The following is a 20,057-nucleotide window of genomic DNA, read 5'->3' as shown; positions in this document are numbered from 1 at the left end:
CAATTCCTGGACACAGTCTCTGCCTAAAATTTTCAGAGACTGTGCCTACCTGGAACTTGTTGTGTAGCCTGAGCAGACTTGGAATTCTCAGTAATCATCCTACCCCAATATCTGGCTGTGAAATCAAAGTAAAGAGAAGCCATTCTGACAATGCCTTCCTTCTTCCTTCCTGCTAGCCTTCTCTTACATTTGTTCATGTGGCTGCTGGTTGCCTGAAGTTGTCAACCTCAGCTGAGTAATGCAGACTTGCTACCTTAGGAAGGTTTCCAGAGTGCCAGATGACTGCAATTCAGAATCTCACAGCAGGAGCACTGTGGGCCCATCAGAGATGGCAGAAGCAAAATAATGACAAAACAGCCTTGAACTCCAGACCTTCTTTCCTCCACTTCCTGGGTGATGAGACTCCATTCCACTGTGTCTGTGTGTCCTGGTTTTCAGAACTCCCTAATTCTGACTGGCAACCTTCATGCACATAACAGCCTCCAAGAGAGGGACAAAAGTCCTTGTCCTGTTCTAAAAAAAATTGATATCCCTTAAGAACAATAATATAGCCAGAAGGTGGTAGTGCATCCCTTTAATCCCAGCACTCAGGAGGCAGAGGCAGGAGTTCCCTGTGAGCTTGAGTTCAGCCTGGTATATAAGAGCTAGTTACAGGACAGGCTACAAAAATAAATAAATAAATAAATAAATAAATAAATAAGAAAACTCCCTCCCATGAAAAACGTTTTCTAATATGAACTGTCCTTAGTGTGCTAATGAGTCCCTAAACCTAGTCCTTGTACCTTACTTCCCTGGATAAGCAGATAACAACGGGGAATTTTTGAAACATTTCACCTCTTATTGCTGTGTTATGAACCATTTTGTTGGCAGAGCTTGACACAATTCTAAAGTGACCTGGCTGCAATCTTGGTACCCTAAGTTTATTCCTCGGGACCCACAGAGTAGAAGGGGAGGGCTGACTCCCAAACTTCTCCTCTGACCTCCTCAGGTAGGCCAAGATGGAATGTTGTGGTGTACATATACACACAAAATAGATAGGTGCAGGGGCTGGAGAAATGTCCCATCAGTTCAGAGGATGCACTGCTCTTGAGGAGAACCTGAGTTTCATTCCCAGCATCAGTGTTAGACATCTATAACACTCCTGTAACATCAGTTCCAAGGGAATCCAAGGCCTCTAGCTAGCTACCTTAGGCTGCTGCACTTTCAATCACATATAAGTTCTTTAAGAAGCAACAGGAAGCTAACATCCTGCTGAAGTGATACTGTGGCTGTGTACTGACATCCAAAAACATCTGACTAAATTGGAGGCTGGAGAAATGGTCAGCAGTTAGGCACACTTGCTGCTCTTGTCAGGGACACAGGATCGGTTGCCACCGCTCACATGTTGGCTCACAACCATCTAGGGGAGTTGCTGGATTCCAGACCAAGTTCATAACAGTAAACAGGCCAAAGACCCTTTGACAACAGCATTCTAAACTTTATATTTCAGGCTTGTTTAGAGTCCTGGAGAACTGAGCACAGTCCATTCACCATCACATGCCAGGCTCATCCCTCAGGCCCCTTCTGCTAACCTTTCTCCTGAGAATGGATTCATCAACCTGTAATGGAACTAGATAGGGTATCTTTGTTTGGGGTGGTTTTGTGAGGCTTCGCCTACCCAGGGAGAATTATGGCTTTGAAAGCAACAGATGGTGATGGAATTGAAACATGTAAACCATGGTATTCACCAACACTAGAGTAGTGAACTGACCCTGAGAGATCCCTGTGTTGGGAGAAGGGCTTGCTAAGTTTCTTGTCCTCAATGGGACTTTGCTTCCATGCTTCCTCGCCTTCCTGGACTGATTGATGTGCACTATGAGAAGAAATCGTTGGGACTTAGAGGATTTCTCCCAAGATGGATCAGAGGCCTCTGGTACCAGATTAGAGGAATGTTGTGCTGCGATTAAAGATGTGTGCCACCACTGCCTGCCTGGTTATTCATATCATTCAAGAGTTGATCCATTTAGTCATGGTGTTTAATGTATTAGCAGAGGATAACCTTTCACAATAATCCTGGGGCAGGAATGAGGGTGTATTTCTTTGGAAATATGCTGTACAATATGCCTGAGGCCCTACACTGCCTCCTTAGGCTTTCTCCCCCAAAATACAGTAATAATAATAAAATTATTATTTATTTATCATTTTTTATGCATACAAAGTTCTGTGTGCATGCATCCCACATTGTCAGAAGAAGGCACCCAATATTATCACAGATGGTTGTTAGACAAGTGATTACTGGGTATTGTACTCAGGGCTTTGGAAGAGCAGCTAGTACTCTTAACCACTGAGCCATCTCTATAGGCCCCTCTTAATCTAGGGTCTGAGATTCACAGAATGAGAAGACAGCGACACCAAGGCCTTGGTTATGAGGTGGGTAAACACACAGTGCTTCTTTGTACTTTTTTTTTTTTTTTTTTTTTTTTTTTTTTGGTAACAGGATTCTTGGTATTTCTTTAGAGACTGTCCCGGAACTACCTCTGTAGACCAGGCTATCCTCCCACTCAAAGAGATCTGCCTGCCTCTGCCTCCTGAGTATTGGGATTACAGGTGTGTGCCACCAAAGCTTGACCCATTTACTACCTAAAATAAGATATTCAACACACGCAGGGATACACAGAGAACATCTGGCTATATAAAAGTCACAGTAATATATGAATAATAACATTGATATAAGAAAACAGAATCTAGAAAAATGCATTCTAATGTTAAAGGTAACTCCCTCCTCAGGCAGTCATACTCAGAAGATCTTGTGTAATTTTAAATTTTTAATTTTTTTGACACAGGATTTTTCCATGTAGTCCTGGCTATCCCAGAACTCAAGGTCATAGAAATCAATGTGTAACTGCCTCCCTACTGCTGGCACATGGCACCCCAGGGATGGTTCTGTCCAAAGTGGGATAATCAAGTGTCCTTCAGAGTTAATAGAGTATGTGAAGTTAGCAGGCATCACAATGACATGTGAGAAAGGAGGACTGGGTTTATTGATAAAGACCAATGAAAATACAGAGTCCTAAAAATTATCTTATTGCTAACTGATACAATGAAATAGCTGGCTTGGCTACTCTCTCGGCAAATGAAGACAGCGCTCACAACCAAAGAGTTAACAACCAGGTCTCAGGTCAATCAGGTCTCTAGAAAGGGCTGTGGCTTCAGTCATCTTAAAGGTGGGCCCAGCTCCTCCTGTGTGACTACCCTGGGATGCAATCACCTGTGTTTCTCCAAAACTATCTTCAAAGGAGATCAGGTGTACACTGCTGTGTTCAGTTTCACACTTCTGTACAAACAATCCAGCGAGCAGTCATCCCATGGGAAGTTTTCTGGGGAAGCCAATGACATAAATGACTTCAGTTCATTCTGATGTTGGCAAGCCTTGGCCCATAATGTCCTTGATGGCACTTCCTGTGGTTGGTCACAGAACCTTGACTGTGACCTAAAGCTGAGATTAATGCCTGAGGACTCAATGGAAGAACATCCAGGTACCTAGTCTGACCATATGTTTACAGCTGTCCCATACCGGCAAGACGGTGGTGATCCTGTTCTGACAGAGGCACAGTCAGAAATGTGAAATTGCCTTTCTGATTCCACCAGTCAGCTATCACCATGATCTCGTTACACATCAAATCAAGTCGGTCCCTGCAGTGTGGATCCCCTGACCACTCTTGTTTCCAGTATATCACACGGTATCTGAAACAGAGTGTTCTGGAACCCCACGATCAGATCCAACACCTAGACTTTCATTTCTCTGTATGCAGAAGCAATCTTTTCCTATCTACTGCCCACAGTCACAAAGTCTGGTCTCCATGTCATAAACAGAGCGCTTACAGCATTGAAGGCAGGTGCCTGTAGCAAAGACTATTTTCTTGGGCTGCCTTTTGGCAAAGAGTATATCCAGGAGCTCAAGACAGAGTTGGGTAAATTGCTCCACTAGGACACGACCCAGGGGGTCATAGCACTCCAGAGAGGCTGGGTAGAACTCTGCAGTCAAGTTGCTTAAACCGGCCATGCTTTGCACAAGCTTCTTCAGTACAGCAGTGGAGAGGTCGTTGTCATAGAAATTCACGGTGGTCAGCTGTGAGCACCGGCTCAGGGCAGGCAAGAGGGCACTGAGGTCAGAGTCCTCCATCACGCAGTTCACTAACTCCAGGTTCTGCAAAGTGTCTGCCACATTCTCAAGGACAACTCGGAGATGTGGGACACAGAACCTGGACAACACTACACCACTGAGTTTCAGGTGTTTCAATTGACAGAGCGCCTGACACTGTGACAAGTGTTTGAAGCCTGACTGGGGGAGCTGGCAGAGAGTGATAGACAAGAACTTCAGTGGGGTCTTCAGGCATCTAGGGAAAGAAAAGGAAATTAGTGCAAAGTGCTAGAAGGCACTAAAAAGGCTGACACTGAGACACAGGGGCCCACATATGCTAAGTCAGTCTAGCCTTATACTGAAGGTCAGCCCTTGGGAAACAATCTGTTTGTCCCAGTTCATACAGTTGCCTCCCGGGGCATATACATAAGGTTGGATGGTCTCAGACCACACATTCCCAGCCAGCTCCTTGACCAACCTTGACCATCACAGAAAGGTTCTGGCAGCATGTTGTCACGTGTCCTGCACAGCTCATTGATGTCCTCTTATCAGTCACTGCCTCCATCCCTCATTTCAGTGTCCCACCCTTGAAACTGATGGTCCCTCTTCCCAGCATCAACCATTTTCCATCTACTAATTCCAAAGCTGTGCTCATATAGTCCTCCTCTGCAGAGAGACTTAGAGGCTGAGAGAGGGCTCCAGCAGGAGGATAAGGTGGCCCCTGCTGGGAGATATCTGAGTACAGAGCTCCTTAGGACCCTGTGCAGCTGTGGGCACGTCCCAGTTCGAGGCCTCCTACTCTGTCCTGTTTCCTTCCCATTGGCATAGCCAGGATCTCAAGCAGGACTATCCAGAGCACACTACCATGTCTGACCCACCCAAAGGAGCTGCTTTCAAGCCAGCTCTCTAACCATCTCCTGCCCCAGCACAGACTCTGCTAAATGAATGGTCATTGAACTACGTGACCTCATTTAAGAAGGACACAAGTCCACACTTAGCTACTGTGATGATTCCATCACAGTTAAATCCACAGTGGCTGGAACACCTCAGGGCCCGGCCCACTAATGCTTGAAGTAAAGGGGAAAGTTTTGCTGTCACAGCAGAAGCAGCTCTCCATCATTCCTTACCCGAATAGCTGTTGCATGTGGTCAGGCGAAAGGTGGATGCCATGCATGGAGAAATGCTCCAGAGAGTTGAGTTTGGAGAACTGAGAGAAAACTTCCAGAGTACATGTCTCCTCTGTGTCAGCCAACATATTTAGAACCGTGTGTGTGTTCAAGAAGATGTGAGCTAGATGGAATTTGCAAAGTTTTGTCATATAGCCAAGGCTAGGTGCAATGTGAGCCAGGAAGGTCAGAATGTGGTTGGTGGATAACTCCAGTTCCTCTATATCCTCAGGTGGGAAAATTTCCAAGATCTCCTTGATAATCTCCACAGGGAAGGCACAGATCTTCATCTTCATGCAGCACAGCTGCACAGAGTCTTTCCTCTGCTGGGCCCACTGCAGCAAGCACGTCTGGTGCTCTGTCAGGTGGAACCTGAGGCTAAGGTCAGTGACCACCTTCAAATCCCGCCTCAGTTTATTTCCTCCTTGCTCCTCACTTTCAGTCTCTGTTGAGCAGAACCAGTCCTCTCTGCTGGCCCATACATCCCAGAAATCCTGGTTCACATTCCTCAAGTCAAGTACTCGAAGCTTCCACTCTCTGTGAGGAGAAAGTTGGAATTTTAGAAAATAAACCTGGAACTGCCTCAGAGACAGCCTCTGTCCAACCTCTCTACCTTTACTTCCAGCACAGCCCCTCTCACCTGGCAGGCGAGAACTCTGCCTGAACTTCATCTGGAGACCTTTCCTTCAATTACTCTAGACTGGTATCTGTAGGAGAGCCAGGGAAAGCTCATCCCACTATGGCTTCCTTTTCTCTGAGCTCTCTTCCACTCCTGACTGTCATCATATGAACCCTCAACATGAATAGAAGTTCTACAGACCTCCAAGGGGGTGACACCAGAAGCCTCTGTCCACTTTGACCACATTCTCCATGACCTCACATGCATCTCATCTATATAGCCCAGCCACTCCCCTTCTAGTCTTCTTGGGCCTTGCTTACCTGGGTCGATCCTTCTGTGCCTGAAGAATATCTACACCATCCAGAACAGCTTGCAACACATCCGCATTGGCTGTCTTCATCAGAGCCCCCACGGGGAGGTAGGAAAAGGGCCAGGCTGCCACCATTGCCTTCAGTAGCTCCATGCATCTACCGGTGATGGCCTTCTTGAACACTGGTGGGAAGAGGTTAATGGGCAGGTACTCCAGAGTAGAGATGGTTGAGGTCTGGTTGCACAGCAGGTTCTCTACTGCCAGCTGCTGGAGTGTGGGTGGGTTGTAGATGCTCATCCTGGTAGATCTTTGGTCAGAAGGACAGAAGGATCCTGGTGAAGCATTTAGGAGACATGATTTTCAGCTAATGTTTTGTGAATTCTCACTTTTCACACAAGGCAGGAATCAGAGGGTCAGACTTATTGTTCTGGCAATAAGGGAGAACTCAGTGTGCTTTAGTGTATATCATCGGCTGGTATCAAAGCCCAACTTCCATTACTCTCTGCATAGGAGTCTCTTACAGCCCCCACTCAGCACACATTCATCACTATCCCACCAGATACCTACCCCTGCTCTTCTATTTTGAAGTATGCACAAGCATTCAGACAGACTAGACTCTTTTTTTTTCTTATTTTAAATATGCATCCTAGTTCCCTGTTGCTTCTTCCTTACCCTCCTCCCTCCCATGCTCCCCCAACACCCACAAGCACCACCACACTCCCATCCCATCCCTCCCAACTCCATAGAGAGGGTGATGTCTCCCTGGAGGGGTCATTTAAATCTGTCAGGTCTTTTGGAGTAGGGACTAGGCCCTCCCCTCCTGCCACTAGGTTAAGGGAGTATCTCTCCATGGGGAATGTATTCCCAAAGTCCCTTTGTGCACCAGGGATACATCCTGGTTTCACTGTCCCAGGTCCCTTAGACTGCCCTAGCTTTCTAACTGAGACCCATGTTCAGGGTTTCTGAGTTGGTCCAGTGCTGGTTTCCTGGCTATCAGTCTGGGGGGGGGGGCCCATTAGCTCCTCCTTGTTCACCTGATCAGACTCTTGTTACAGGAAAAGATACTGACCTTCTTTCCAGGTGCAAAAGAAAATAAGTTGGTGACGTCACACACCCACCCCACCCTTGTTATGCTTTCACCAATCTGATCCCTCCTGGGAAGGAGTGAGGAGAATCTTTTGGAGGTGCTGGGTTTATTATACTAATTCTGTGAATGTGGTACAAGTTCTTTAAATCCGTGTCCATCTGACCATCTAATCAAACAATGTCTGAAATGCAAGACCAGGTCTTGCATTTCCAACAAAACTAGCCAGCCATGGTATCGAATGAGAGCTCCCGTAAAATGGAGATCTGAGGCCTGGCTGTGGTTGCTCACACCTTTAATCCCAGCACTTGGGAGGCAGAGGCAGAAGGATCTCTGTGAACTTGAGATCAACCTGGTCTACAGAATGAGTTCCAGGATGGTCTCAAAAGCTACAGAGAAATCCTGTCTCAAAGAAAAAAAAATTAGGATCTTAGATGAGAAGCCAAGTGTACAGATGTTACAAGGACAAAGACCACGATTTTCTTGTAGTTTTGTGGGGTCTAGAGGACAATAGACCACAATAGATTTTAAATTTTCTTGGCACTTTACAAGGGGAATATATTACTAGAGGATACATGCTAACTCCATTCCATAATGAGCCTAGAATTCCGGACAAAGCCTTGCTAATTTTTACCTGCCTCTAAAAGCTCAAAAGAGCCAAATAAACTAACATGTAAATGACTATGTAATAATCATTTCCCAATAAAGCCAAACAACACCACATGTAAAAACTATTAAGTTGTGTCCTATGAATTTTAAAGCCATTATCTGTAAATGTAGTTTAGTTGGTGAAAGGCTAGACCAGCGTTCAGTCAGTAGGTCTCCTGAAGGAGCAGAGTGACTTACCTGATATCAACAGGGGGTCCAGAACTCCTATTGCCAGCAAGGCCAAGCAGAGACTTCAGGCTCCAGGACTCCTCAGCATAGGTAGGAAGTGACCACAAGCTACAGGACTCTGAGTGGTTCTACCTGGCCTCCTCTCCTCATTTTATACACCTTGCCTGTAGCCCCACCCTCTACAAAAAAAAAAAAAAGAAAGAAAGAACCAACTCCTACCTGATTGGTCCACCCACTTAATCCTGCAGATGAGGGATTTTTTTTTTTTTTTCTACAACAGATTGATTAAATCTGACCTATCCGGTAACAACAAAAACACTAAAATCAAAAGTCAGTATTCTATCTGTGGATAGACTGACTTATATATGCATCTACAGGCACATGTTTGTATGTATGTACTTTAGTATGTAAAGTTCTAGTCTATGTGTGTGTATTATTGTGGGTGGGTATTTGAGTATGCAGTGAGATTTTGGGTAACCAATGGCTACAACATTAGCTTTTGTCTCCAAACAACAGAAACAAAAAACAACCACATGAATGTGTTCCAGATGAGAAAGAGCTGAGGTAGGTGTCAGGAACCTGGAGTCCTCCATAGCAAGAAGCTTACTTGGCTTCATGACTTGATCCAGGACTTCAGAATCATCAAGAGTAAGATGGACACTTTATCTCAAAGTGAAAACCAACAGCAAAGCAAGATGAGATGCAAATCAAACAAAAACAGTAAACTGTGTTAATACACCTGTGTCATTCTGCACTCCAGAAGCTGTGGTGGCAGGATTTCTGTGGTTTCAGGCAAACCTGATCCACACAGTGAGAAACTGTAAACAACAACATCCAATTCCAAACAGAAAACAGTGGTGCTTTTCTTGAAGAATACACAGGAAACCTCAGTGCCTCACATGGTCTCTTAGAAACAATCCCTTGCTCAGCAACCCCAAGAAGGCTCCATGACTAAGACACTTGCTCCTAGCCCGAAGATCTGAGGTGATGTCTGGAATCCTGGGAATCAGACTGCAGAAGGTTTCCTCTGACCTCCCCATGTGCCCCATGACCAGTGGCCACACACCATTAGTTAATGGTGCAGTAATTGTTTTTGCTGTGCTGATGTATTTATTATTTATGATTTCATCAAGATGGCCTGAAGAATCACAATTCAGAGCCAGCCATTCTAGTTAGCTGTAGAAGCTGAACAGAGTTGTGCATACTGTTAATCCCTGGACTCTGGAGATTAAGGCAGATGGATGTCTGTTAATCTAAGGCTACCCAGGGCTACACAAGTTTGAATCAGTCTAAAAGTGACATCTGCTGGGCACATGTGCATGACTGTCACCTCTGCAGTCAGGGGGAGAGGGCTGTAGTACCAGAGTTTGATGTCACTCCTGCCTATAAATAGGTTTCACCCCAGTGTAAAAAGCACCAGGGCCCTCAAGCTAAGAAAGGAAGGAAGCAAGGATTTTCCTCCTTGAGGAAAATCAGGAAAAATGATTCAATTACAAATTAAATGGTCCTGAGAAAGTTGGTGCACACCTTTAATCCAAGCCTTTAATCTCAGTAATTGAGAGGCAGAGGCAGGCAAATCTCTGAATTCAAGGCCAGCCTGTATAACTCAGTGAGTTCCAGCGGTCTCAGAAAGCTACATATTAAGAACCTGACAAACAAACAAAGAAAAAAAACCACCAAACAACCAAAAAAAACTAGTAAATAAGAGGAAACAGAGAGACAGGAAGAAGGAAGGAAAGAGGTATGAAGGAAAAAAAGAAAAGGAAGGAAGGAAAAAAAGGAAAATAACCCAAATAAAATTCTTAAATTCTTGGTCTTGGATTTCCCTCTTCCATTATGTGTACCCTGGAAAGCAGTCTCACATCACCATATTAGCATGAATCATTACATGCTGAGCCATCTTGTTGGCCAGTCCTATTTTTTATTATATTTTTCGAGAGAGGGTTTTTTTTTTTTTTCTTGTATTGCTTTGGAGGCTGTCCTGGAAGTAGCTCTCTAGACTAGGCTGGCCTCAAACTCACAGACATCCACCTGCTTCTGCTCCCTGAGTGCTGGGCTTAAAGCTTATGCCACCAAAGGATGGCCTATCCATTTGTTTTAAGAACCACTGTTCAGAATTTTACAGAAAAGTTACTGATACCATTTACATCCCATATTCTCCCTCCTCCAATGACTCTCTTGGCCCTCATTAATTCTCCGTTTCCAGACTATTCTGCAGTAATTACACACAAAACACACACACACACACACACACACACACACACACACACACCTATAAATACATCCTGCCACCTTCCTTTAGTGTTGCTCATGTACCCAAGTTTAGGGAAGATCACTGGGTGGGTAAGCAATCAGTCAGCTCATTCCAGGTGCCTGATTCTCCCTTTTGGTAACTCTTTAATCCCTGTATTTCTTTATTCTTGGCTGAGGCCTTGTGAGATTTTTCCCATCCAAGTTAGGTGTTCTGCTGCCCTTGTCACTGTGCAGGTCTTGTTTCAGTGACAAAGGCGTTAGTGTTGGGTTCTGCACTCTGTCATTTATAGAAGACACTACCTCACATTGTCATCATGGTCCTCTGGCTCTAGGAGTCTCTCTGCTCTCTCTTCCTGCATGTTCCCTGAGCCTTAGGTGTAGGTCAGTTATCTAGATGTATTAATTGGGCATGGGCACCCATTGCTATTTCTTCTTTCCTTTTTCATCATTATGGATTTCTGTTATGGACACCCTCTACTTCAAACAAACAAACAAAAATGTTTTTTTTTGGTATGGACAGGTTTAGAGCTCCACTTATCTATGGATACACGATTAGGTTCTTAGAGAACCTGTGGACTTATCCTGGAAAGGAAATGGGGCAGTATTGGGTTCTCCTCTAGTATTGGGTCCATAACCTCACCAGCCTCAGGGATTTGCCTAGCTTTCTACTACCACACATAAATTCCATCCTATGGAGAAGGCTACAAGTCCCATTAGGTGTCTGTTTGTCACTCCTGAAATACGAGTGTCATTGTTACACCCTTGGGTGTATCTTGACATATCTTGTCTTGTCATAGTGGCCCATAGGCTTCACATCCAGGTAAGACTTTCAGTTGCATTTCTCCCTAGCAGCTTGCATAGCACCTTTGTACATAGGACTTGCAGTTAAGTCCCAGCTTCATTCCTACCAGTCCTTGGTCCAAAGCAAGTGGTTGCCTACAGCAGTAAGTCTTACTTCCAATTTCTGGGATGCAAATGAGGTCATTGACAATGGCTCCTGTGGTCTGAACTGCTCTGACATTACATGCATTTTATGAATACAGGCAAACACTCACACTCGCAAAATAAAATGAAATGAATCTTTGGAAAACACCTGGATAGGGATAGTTTAACTTCTTTTTCTATTCCCTTTATTTTCCTTCTCTTGCCTTAATGCTCCAGCTAGAGCTTCAAGCACAGCATTGAAAAGGAGTGGTGATACTGGCCATCGTCATCTACTCCCTGACTTCACTGGGATTGCTTCAGGTTTCTCTCCATTTAACATGACACGGGCTGGGGATTTCTTATCGGGACCTTTTATTGTGTTGAAGACTGTTCCCTGTCTCCCTAACTTTCTAGACTTTTATCAAGGCATGTGGCCATTTTAAAAGACTATTTCTGTTTATATAAACCAAAGGAGCTAGAGTGATGGCTCAGTGGGCAAGAGTACTGGCTGCTCTTCCAGAGGTCCTGGGTTCAATTCCCAGAACCTACATGGCAGCTTACATCTGATTGTAATTCACATTCAAGTACTTATGACACGTTCACACAGATGTACATGCAAACACCAATGCACATACAAGATAAAAAAATTTTTAAAAACAAAGGAACTAAACAAAAACAAGTATCTATACCTGCCTATAGTTATACTCAGAAATCTAGAGGCAGAGGCAAGATAGGAAGCTGAGACAGTTTGGGATGTATATATGTATGCTGTTGTCTTAGCTGTGTGTTGACCACTCATGCCTTTAACATCAGCCCTTGGGAGACAGAGGCAGGCTGATCCCTGTGCTTATGAGGCCAGCCTGCAGTACAAACCAAGTTCCAGGGTAACCTCCAAGGCAATACAGAGAAACCCAGTCTCAAGAAAACAAAACAAAAAAGAAAAGAAAATTCGGTTAACAAAACAATGCAAAACAAAAGAAACAACAAATCAATATCAACAAAAATAGTAAAATGAAAACAGTTTAGCTAGAATGTGGTGCCACGTGCCTTTAATCACAGCAATCCTGTTGTATAGGCAGGTGGAGATCTCTATGAATTTAGGGCAAAAGGAAACAGAGCTAGTTGCAGGAGAAGATCCAGAGCTACGGAGCAATCCTGTCTGATAAAAACAAAACAAAACAAAACAAAAACCCAACCAAACACAAAAATATAATTCAGAAACAGTTTGTTTGTTTGCTCGGTTATTTATTTATTTATTTATTTATTTTTTTAACATATAGTGGCACGTGTACTTTGAACCTTTTGTTCATTTCAGAGATAAATGTTTATGGTGCATAATTTCTTTATGGATGCCTGTATTGTGTTTGCAAATACTGTACTGATGGACGTGGATCCATGTCCATCAGGGATATTCAATTATTTGTTCTTCTCTCTTGACCTGGTATGCGATTACAGTCATGCTGGCTCTGTAGAAGGAATTTAATGGTGCTTCATCTGATTTCTTATTTTGCTTTGACAGTGGGACTGCTTCAGAACATGCACACTGCCACTCCCAGTACAGGTGGTCACCTCAGGGCTACAGCGCACACACAAACCAATCAAGACCTGGTTACATCCTTGGCGTGTCTCTATAGAGCTCTGGACAGCTGTATCAGCAGCACACTTGATGCCTCTTCACACTGCTTCACACCAGCCTCTGCCACACAAGCCAGTACAAGGTACTCCCCAGCTACTCAGCCCCTACCAAACCTGCCCCCCTCCCACATACACACCACACACAGCCTTTCCCACACAGAGACAGACTCAGGCTGCCACCCCTTCACAGGGAGTCTCCAGCCCTGTTGGGTCCCTTGTACCTGGTATGGAGGGCCCCCTATCTGCAGAGCACAGAGAAAAGTTTTGTCATGGTCTGCTCCTCATCTTACCTTAGCAATGCTTTCAAGTTGCCTTTTATAGAGTAGATGTCATTCATATAGAGATTCTGGACACAATTGAGATGGAGATGGGGGAACTGAGGAATGGTCTTGGTGACACACTTTTTCATGTCTGGTGGAGCAAAGTCACCACTGAAGACCTTCTTGAAGATTCCCAGCATAGGGAGAGTACAAGGATTTCCCAGCTATTCCAGGTAATGTGCAAACCAGTCTGGGCTTCCCTGTTGCCATCAGGAATTCAGTTCCAATTCCTGGACACAGTCTCTGCCTAAAATTTTCAGAGACTGTGCCTACCTGGAACTTGTTGTGTAGCCTGAGCAGACTTGGAATTCTCAGTAATCATCCTACCCCAATATCTGGCTGTGAAATCAAAGTAAAGAGAAGCCATTCTGACAATGCCTTCCTTCTTCCTTCCTGCTAGCCTTCTCTTACATTTGTTCATGTGGCTGCTGGTTGCCTGAAGTTGTCAACCTCAGCTGAGTAATGCAGACTTGCTACCTTAGGAAGGTTTCCAGAGTGCCAGATGACTGCAATTCAGAATCTCACAGCAGGAGCACTGTGGGCCCATCAGAGATGGCAGAAGCAAAATAATGACAAAACAGCCTTGAACTCCAGACCTTCTTTCCTCCACTTCCTGGGTGATGAGACTCCATTCCACTGTGTCTGTGTGTCCTGGTTTTCAGAACTCCCTAATTCTGACTGGCAACCTTCATGCACATAACAGCCTCCAAGAGAGGGACAAAAGTCCTTGTCCTGTTCTAAAAAAAATTGATATCCCTTAAGAACAATAATATAGCCAGAAGGTGGTAGTGCATCCCTTTAATCCCAGCACTCAGGAGGCAGAGGCAGGAGTTCCCTGTGAGCTTGAGTTCAGCCTGGTATATAAGAGCTAGTTACAGGACAGGCTACAAAAATAAATAAATAAATAAATAAATAAATAAATAAAGAAAACTCCCTCCCATGAAAAACGTTTTCTAATATGAACTGTCCTTAGTGTGCTAATGAGTCCCTAAACCTAGTCCTTGTACCTTACTTCCCTGGATAAGCAGATAACAACGGGGAATTTTTGAAACATTTCACCTCTTATTGCTGTGTTATGAACCATTTTGTTGGCAGAGCTTGACACAATTCTAAAGTGACCTGGCTGCAATCTTGGTACCCTAAGTTTATTCCTAGGGACCCACAGAGTAGAAGGGGAGGGCTGACTCCCAAACTTCTCCTCTGACCTCCTCAGGTAGGCCAAGATGGAATGTTGTGGTGTACATATACACACAAAATAGATAGGTGCAGGGGCTGGAGAAATGTCCCATCAGTTCAGAGGATGCACTGCTCTTGAGGAGAACCTGAGTTTCATTCCCAGCATCAGTGTTAGACATCTATAACACTCCTGTAACATCAGTTCCAAGGGAATCCAAGGCCTCTAGCTAGCTACCTTAGGCTGCTGCACTTTCAATCACATATAAGTTCTTTAAGAAGCAACAGGAAGCTAACATCCTGCTGAAGTGATACTGTGGCTGTGTACTGACATCCAAAAACATCTGACTAAATTGGAGGCTGGAGAAATGGTCAGCAGTTAGGCACACTTGCTGCTCTTGTCAGGGACACAGGATCGGTTGCCACCGCTCACATGTTGGCTCACAACCATCTAGGGGAGTTGCTGGATTCCAGACCAAGTTCATAACAGTAAACAGGCCAAAGACCCTTTGACAACAGCATTCTAAACTTTATATTTCAGGCTTGTTTAGAGTCCTGGAGAACTGAGCACAGTCCATTCACCATCACATGCCAGGCTCATCCCTCAGGCCCCTTCTGCTAACCTTTCTCCTGAGAATGGATTCATCAACCTGTAATGGAACTAGATAGGGTATCTTTGTTTGGGGTGGTTTTGTGAGGCTTCGCCTACCCAGGGAGAATTATGGCTTTGAAAGCAACAGATGGTGATGGAATTGAAACATGTAAACCATGGTATTCACCAACACTAGAGTAGTGAACTGACCCTGAGAGATCCCTGTGTTGGGAGAAGGGCTTGCTAAGTTTCTTGTCCTCAATGGGACTTTGCTTCCATGCTTCCTCGCCTTCCTGGACTGATTGATGTGCACTATGAGAAGAAATCGTTGGGACTTAGAGGATTTCTCCCAAGATGGATCAGAGGCCTCTGGTACCAGATTAGAGGAATGTTGTGCTGCGATTAAAGATGTGTGCCACCACTGCCTGCCTGGTTATTCATATCATTCAAGAGTTGATCCATTTAGTCATGGTGTTTAATGTATTAGCAGAGGATAACCTTTCACAATAATCCTGGGGCAGGAATGAGGGTGTATTTCTTTGGAAATATGCTGTACAATATGCCTGAGGCCCTACACTGCCTCCTTAGGCTTTCTCCCCCAAAATACAGTAATAATAATAAAATTATTATTTATTTATCATTTTTTATGCATACAAAGTTCTGTGTGCATGCATCCCACATTGTCAGAAGAAGGCACCCAATATTATCACAGATGGTTGTTAGACAAGTGATTACTGGGTATTGTACTCAGGGCTTTGGAAGAGCAGCTAGTACTCTTAACCACTGAGCCATCTCTATAGGCCCCTCTTAATCTAGGGTCTGAGATTCACAGAATGAGAAGACAGCGACACCAAGGCCTTGGTTATGAGGTGGGTAAACACACAGTGCTTCTTTGTACTTTTTTTTTTTTTTTTTTTTTTTTTTTTTGTAACAGGATTCTTGGTATTTCTTTAGAGACTGTCCCGGAACTACCTCTGTAGACCAGGCTATCCTCCCACTCAAAGAGATCTGCCTGCCTCTGCCTCCTGAGTATTGGGATTACAGGTGTGTGCCACCAAAGCTTGACCCATTTACTACCTAAAATAAGATATTCAACACACGCAGGGATACACAGAGAACATCTGGCTATATAAAAGTCACAGTAATATATGAATAATAACATTGATATAAGAAAACAGAATCTAGAAAAATGCATTCTAATGTTAAAGGTAACTCCCTCCTCAGGCAGTCATACTCAGAAGATCTTGTGTAATTTTAAATTTTTAATTTTTTTGACACAGGATTTTTCCATGTAGTCCTGGCTATCCCAGAACTCAAGGTCATAGAAATCAATGTGTAACTGCCTCCCTACTGCTGGCACATGGCACCCCAGGGATGGTTCTGTCCAAAGTGGGATAATCAAGTGTCCTTCAGAGTTAATAGAGTATGTGAAGTTAGCAGGCATCACAATGACATGTGAGAAAGGAGGACTGGGTTTATTGATAAAGACCAATGAAAATACAGAGTCCTAAAAATTATCTTATTGCTAACTGATACAATGAAATAGCTGGCTTGGCTACTCTCTCGGCAAATGAAGACAGCGCTCACAACCAAAGAGTTAACAACCAGGTCTCAGGTCAATCAGGTCTCTAGAAAGGGCTGTGGCTTCAGTCATCTTAAAGGTGGGCCCAGCTCCTCCTGTGTGACTACCCTGGGATGCAATCACCTGTGTTTCTCCAAAACTATCTTCAAAGGAGATCAGGTGTACACTGCTGTGTTCAGTTTCACACTTCTGTACAAACAATCCAGCGAGCAGTCATCCCATGGGAAGTTTTCTGGGGAAGCCAATGACATAAATGACTTCAGTTCATTCTGATGTTGGCAAGCCTTGGCCCATAATGTCCTTGATGGCACTTCCTGTGGTTGGTCACAGAACCTTGACTGTGACCTAAAGCTGAGATTAATGCCTGAGGACTCAATGGAAGAACATCCAGGTACCTAGTCTGACCATATGTTTACAGCTGTCCCATACCGGCAAGACGGTGGTGATCCTGTTCTGACAGAGGCACAGTCAGAAATGTGAAATTGCCTTTCTGATTCCACCAGTCAGCTATCACCATGATCTCGTTACACATCAAATCAAGTCGGTCCCTGCAGTGTGGATCCCCTGACCACTCTTGTTTCCAGTATATCACACGGTATCTGAAACAGAGTGTTCTGGAACCCCACGATCAGATCCAACACCTAGACTTTCATTTCTCTGTATGCAGAAGCAATCTTTTCCCTATCTACTGCCCACAGTCACAAAGTCTGGTCTCCATGTCATAAACAGAGCGCTTACAGCATTGAAGGCAGGTGCCTGTAGCAAAGACTATTTTCTTGGGCTGCCTTTTGGCAAAGAGTATATCCAGGAGCTCAAGACAGAGTTGGGTAAATTGCTCCACTAGGACACGACCCAGGGGGTCATAGCACTCCAGAGAGGCTGGGTAGAACTCTGCAGTCAAGTTGCTTAAACCGGCCATGCTTTGCACAAGCTTCTTCAGTACAGCAGTGGAGAGGTCGTTGTCATAGAAATTCACGGTGGTCAGCTGTGAGCACCGGCTCAGGGCAGGCAAGAGGGCACTGAGGTCAGAGTCCTCCATCACGCAGTTCACTAACTCCAGGTTCTGCAAAGTGTCTGCCACATTCTCAAGGACAACTCGGAGATGTGGGACACAGAACCTGGACAACACTACACCACTGAGTTTCAGGTGTTTCAATTGACAGAGCGCCTGACACTGTGACAAGTGTTTGAAGCCTGACTGGGGGAGCTGGCAGAGAGTGATAGACAAGAACTTCAGTGGGGTCTTCAGGCATCTAGGGAAAGAAAAGGAAATTAGTGCAAAGTGCTAGAAGGCACTAAAAAGGCTGACACTGAGACACAGGGGCCCACATATGCTAAGTCAGTCTAGCCTTATACTGAAGGTCAGCCCTTGGGAAACAATCTGTTTGTCCCAGTTCATACAGTTGCCTCCCGGGGCATATACATAAGGTTGGATGGTCTCAGACCACACATTCCCAGCCAGCTCCTTGACCAACCTTGACCATCACAGAAAGGTTCTGGCAGCATGTTGTCACGTGTCCTGCACAGCTCATTGATGTCCTCTTATCAGTCACTGCCTCCATCCCTCATTTCAGTGTCCCACCCTTGAAACTGATGGTCCCTCTTCCCAGCATCAACCATTTTCCATCTACTAATTCCAAAGCTGTGCTCATATAGTCCTCCTCTGCAGAGAGACTTAGAGGCTGAGAGAGGGCTCCAGCAGGAGGATAAGGTGGCCCCTGCTGGGAGATATCTGAGTACAGAGCTCCTTAGGACCCTGTGCAGCTGTGGGCACGTCCCAGTTCGAGGCCTCCTACTCTGTCCTGTTTCCTTCCCATTGGCATAGCCAGGATCTCAAGCAGGACTATCCAGAGCACACTACCATGTCTGACCCACCCAAAGGAGCTGCTTTCAAGCCAGCTCTCTAACCATCTCCTGCCCCAGCACAGACTCTGCTAAATGAATGGTCATTGAACTACGTGACCTCATTTAAGAAGGACACAAGTCCACACTTAGCTACTGTGATGATTCCATCACAGTTAAATCCACAGTGGCTGGAACACCTCAGGGCCCGGCCCACTAATGCTTGAAGTAAAGGGGAAAGTTTTGCTGTCACAGTAGAAGCAGCTCTCCATCATTCCTTACCCGAATAGCTGTTGCATGTGGTCAGGCGAAAGGTGGATGCCATGCATGGAGAAATGCTCCAGAGAGTTGAGTTTGGAGAACTGAGAGAAAACTTCCAGAGTACATGTCTCCTCTGTGTCAGCCAACATATTTAGAACCGTGTGTGTGTTCAAGAAGATGTGAGCTAGATGGAATTTGCAAAGTTTTGTCATATAGCCAAGGCTAGGTGCAATGTGAGCCAGGAAGGTCAGAATGTGGTTGGTGGATAACTCCAGTTCCTCTATATCCTCAGGTGGGAAAATTTCCAAGATCTCCTTGATAATCTCCACAGGGAAGGCACAGATCTTCATCTTCATGCAGCACAGCTGCACAGAGTCTTTCCTCTGCTGGGCCCACTGCAGCAAGCACGTCTGGTGCTCTGTCAGGTGGAACCTGAGGCTAAGGTCAGTGACCACCTTCAAATCCCGCCTCAGTTTATTTCCTCCTTGCTCCTCACTTTCAGTCTCTGTTGAGCAGAACCAGTCCTCTCTGCTGGCCCATACATCCCAGAAATCCTGGTTCACATTCCTCAAGTCAAGTACTCGAAGCTTCCACTCTCTGTGAGGAGAAAGTTGGAATTTTAGAAAATAAACCTGGAACTGCCTCAGAGACAGCCTCTGTCCAACCTCTCTACCTTTACTTCCAGCACAGCCCCTCTCACCTGGCAGGCGAGAACTCTGCCTGAACTTCATCTGGAGACCTTTCCTTCAATTACTCTAGACTGGTATCTGTAGGAGAGCCAGGGAAAGCTCATCCCACTATGGCTTCCTTTTCTCTGAGCTCTCTTCCACTCCTGACTGTCATCATATGAACCCTCAACATGAATAGAAGTTCTACAGACCTCCAAGGGGGTGACACCAGAAGCCTCTGTCCACTTTGACCACATTCTCCATGACCTCACATGCATCTCATCTATATAGCCCAGCCACTCCCCTTCTAGTCTTCTTGGGCCTTGCTTACCTGGGTCGATCCTTCTGTGCCTGAAGAATATCTACACCATCCAGAACAGCTTGCAACACATCCGCATTGGCTGTCTTCATCAGAGCCCCCACGGGGAGGTAGGAAAAGGGCCAGGCTGCCACCATTGCCTTCAGTAGCTCCATGCATCTACCGGTGATGGCCTTCTTGAACACTGGTGGGAAGAGGTTAATGGGCAGGTACTCCAGAGTAGAGATGGTTGAGGTCTGGTTGCACAGCAGGTTCTCTACTGCCAGCTGCTGGAGTGTGGGTGGGTTGTAGATGCTCATCCTGGTAGATCTTTGGTCAGAAGGACAGAAGGATCCTGGTGAAGCATTTAGGA

The 20,057-nt window shown here is 45.1% G+C and overlaps 2 protein-coding genes across 2 annotated transcripts; both read right to left on the bottom strand.

The window, feature by feature from the left end:
- Positions 1 to 3,808: 3,808 nt before the first annotated feature.
- On the bottom strand, positions 3,809 to 6,512 carry LOC127224820 (PRAME family member 12-like). Its single transcript, XM_051187981.1, has 3 exons — positions 6,226 to 6,512; positions 5,248 to 5,823; positions 3,809 to 4,376 (listed from the first exon to the last, which is right to left on the bottom strand). Exons 1-3 carry the CDS (start codon positions 6,510 to 6,512, stop codon positions 3,809 to 3,811), a joined length of 1,431 nt encoding a protein of 476 aa, XP_051043938.1.
- Positions 6,513 to 17,300: 10,788 nt separating this feature from the next.
- LOC127224819 (PRAME family member 12-like) lies at positions 17,301 to 20,004 on the bottom strand. The gene is made up of 3 exons (XM_051187980.1): positions 19,718 to 20,004; positions 18,740 to 19,315; positions 17,301 to 17,868 (listed from the first exon to the last, which is right to left on the bottom strand). Exons 1-3 carry the CDS (start codon positions 20,002 to 20,004, stop codon positions 17,301 to 17,303), a joined length of 1,431 nt encoding a protein of 476 aa, XP_051043937.1.
- Positions 20,005 to 20,057: the final 53 nt, after the last annotated feature.

This window comes from Phodopus roborovskii, unplaced genomic scaffold (genome assembly GCF_943737965.1).
Source record: "Phodopus roborovskii unplaced genomic scaffold, PHOROB, whole genome shotgun sequence".
Lineage (NCBI taxonomy): Eukaryota > Metazoa > Chordata > Mammalia > Rodentia > Cricetidae > Phodopus > Phodopus roborovskii.
This window is presented reverse-complemented; position numbering and strand designations above follow the sequence as displayed.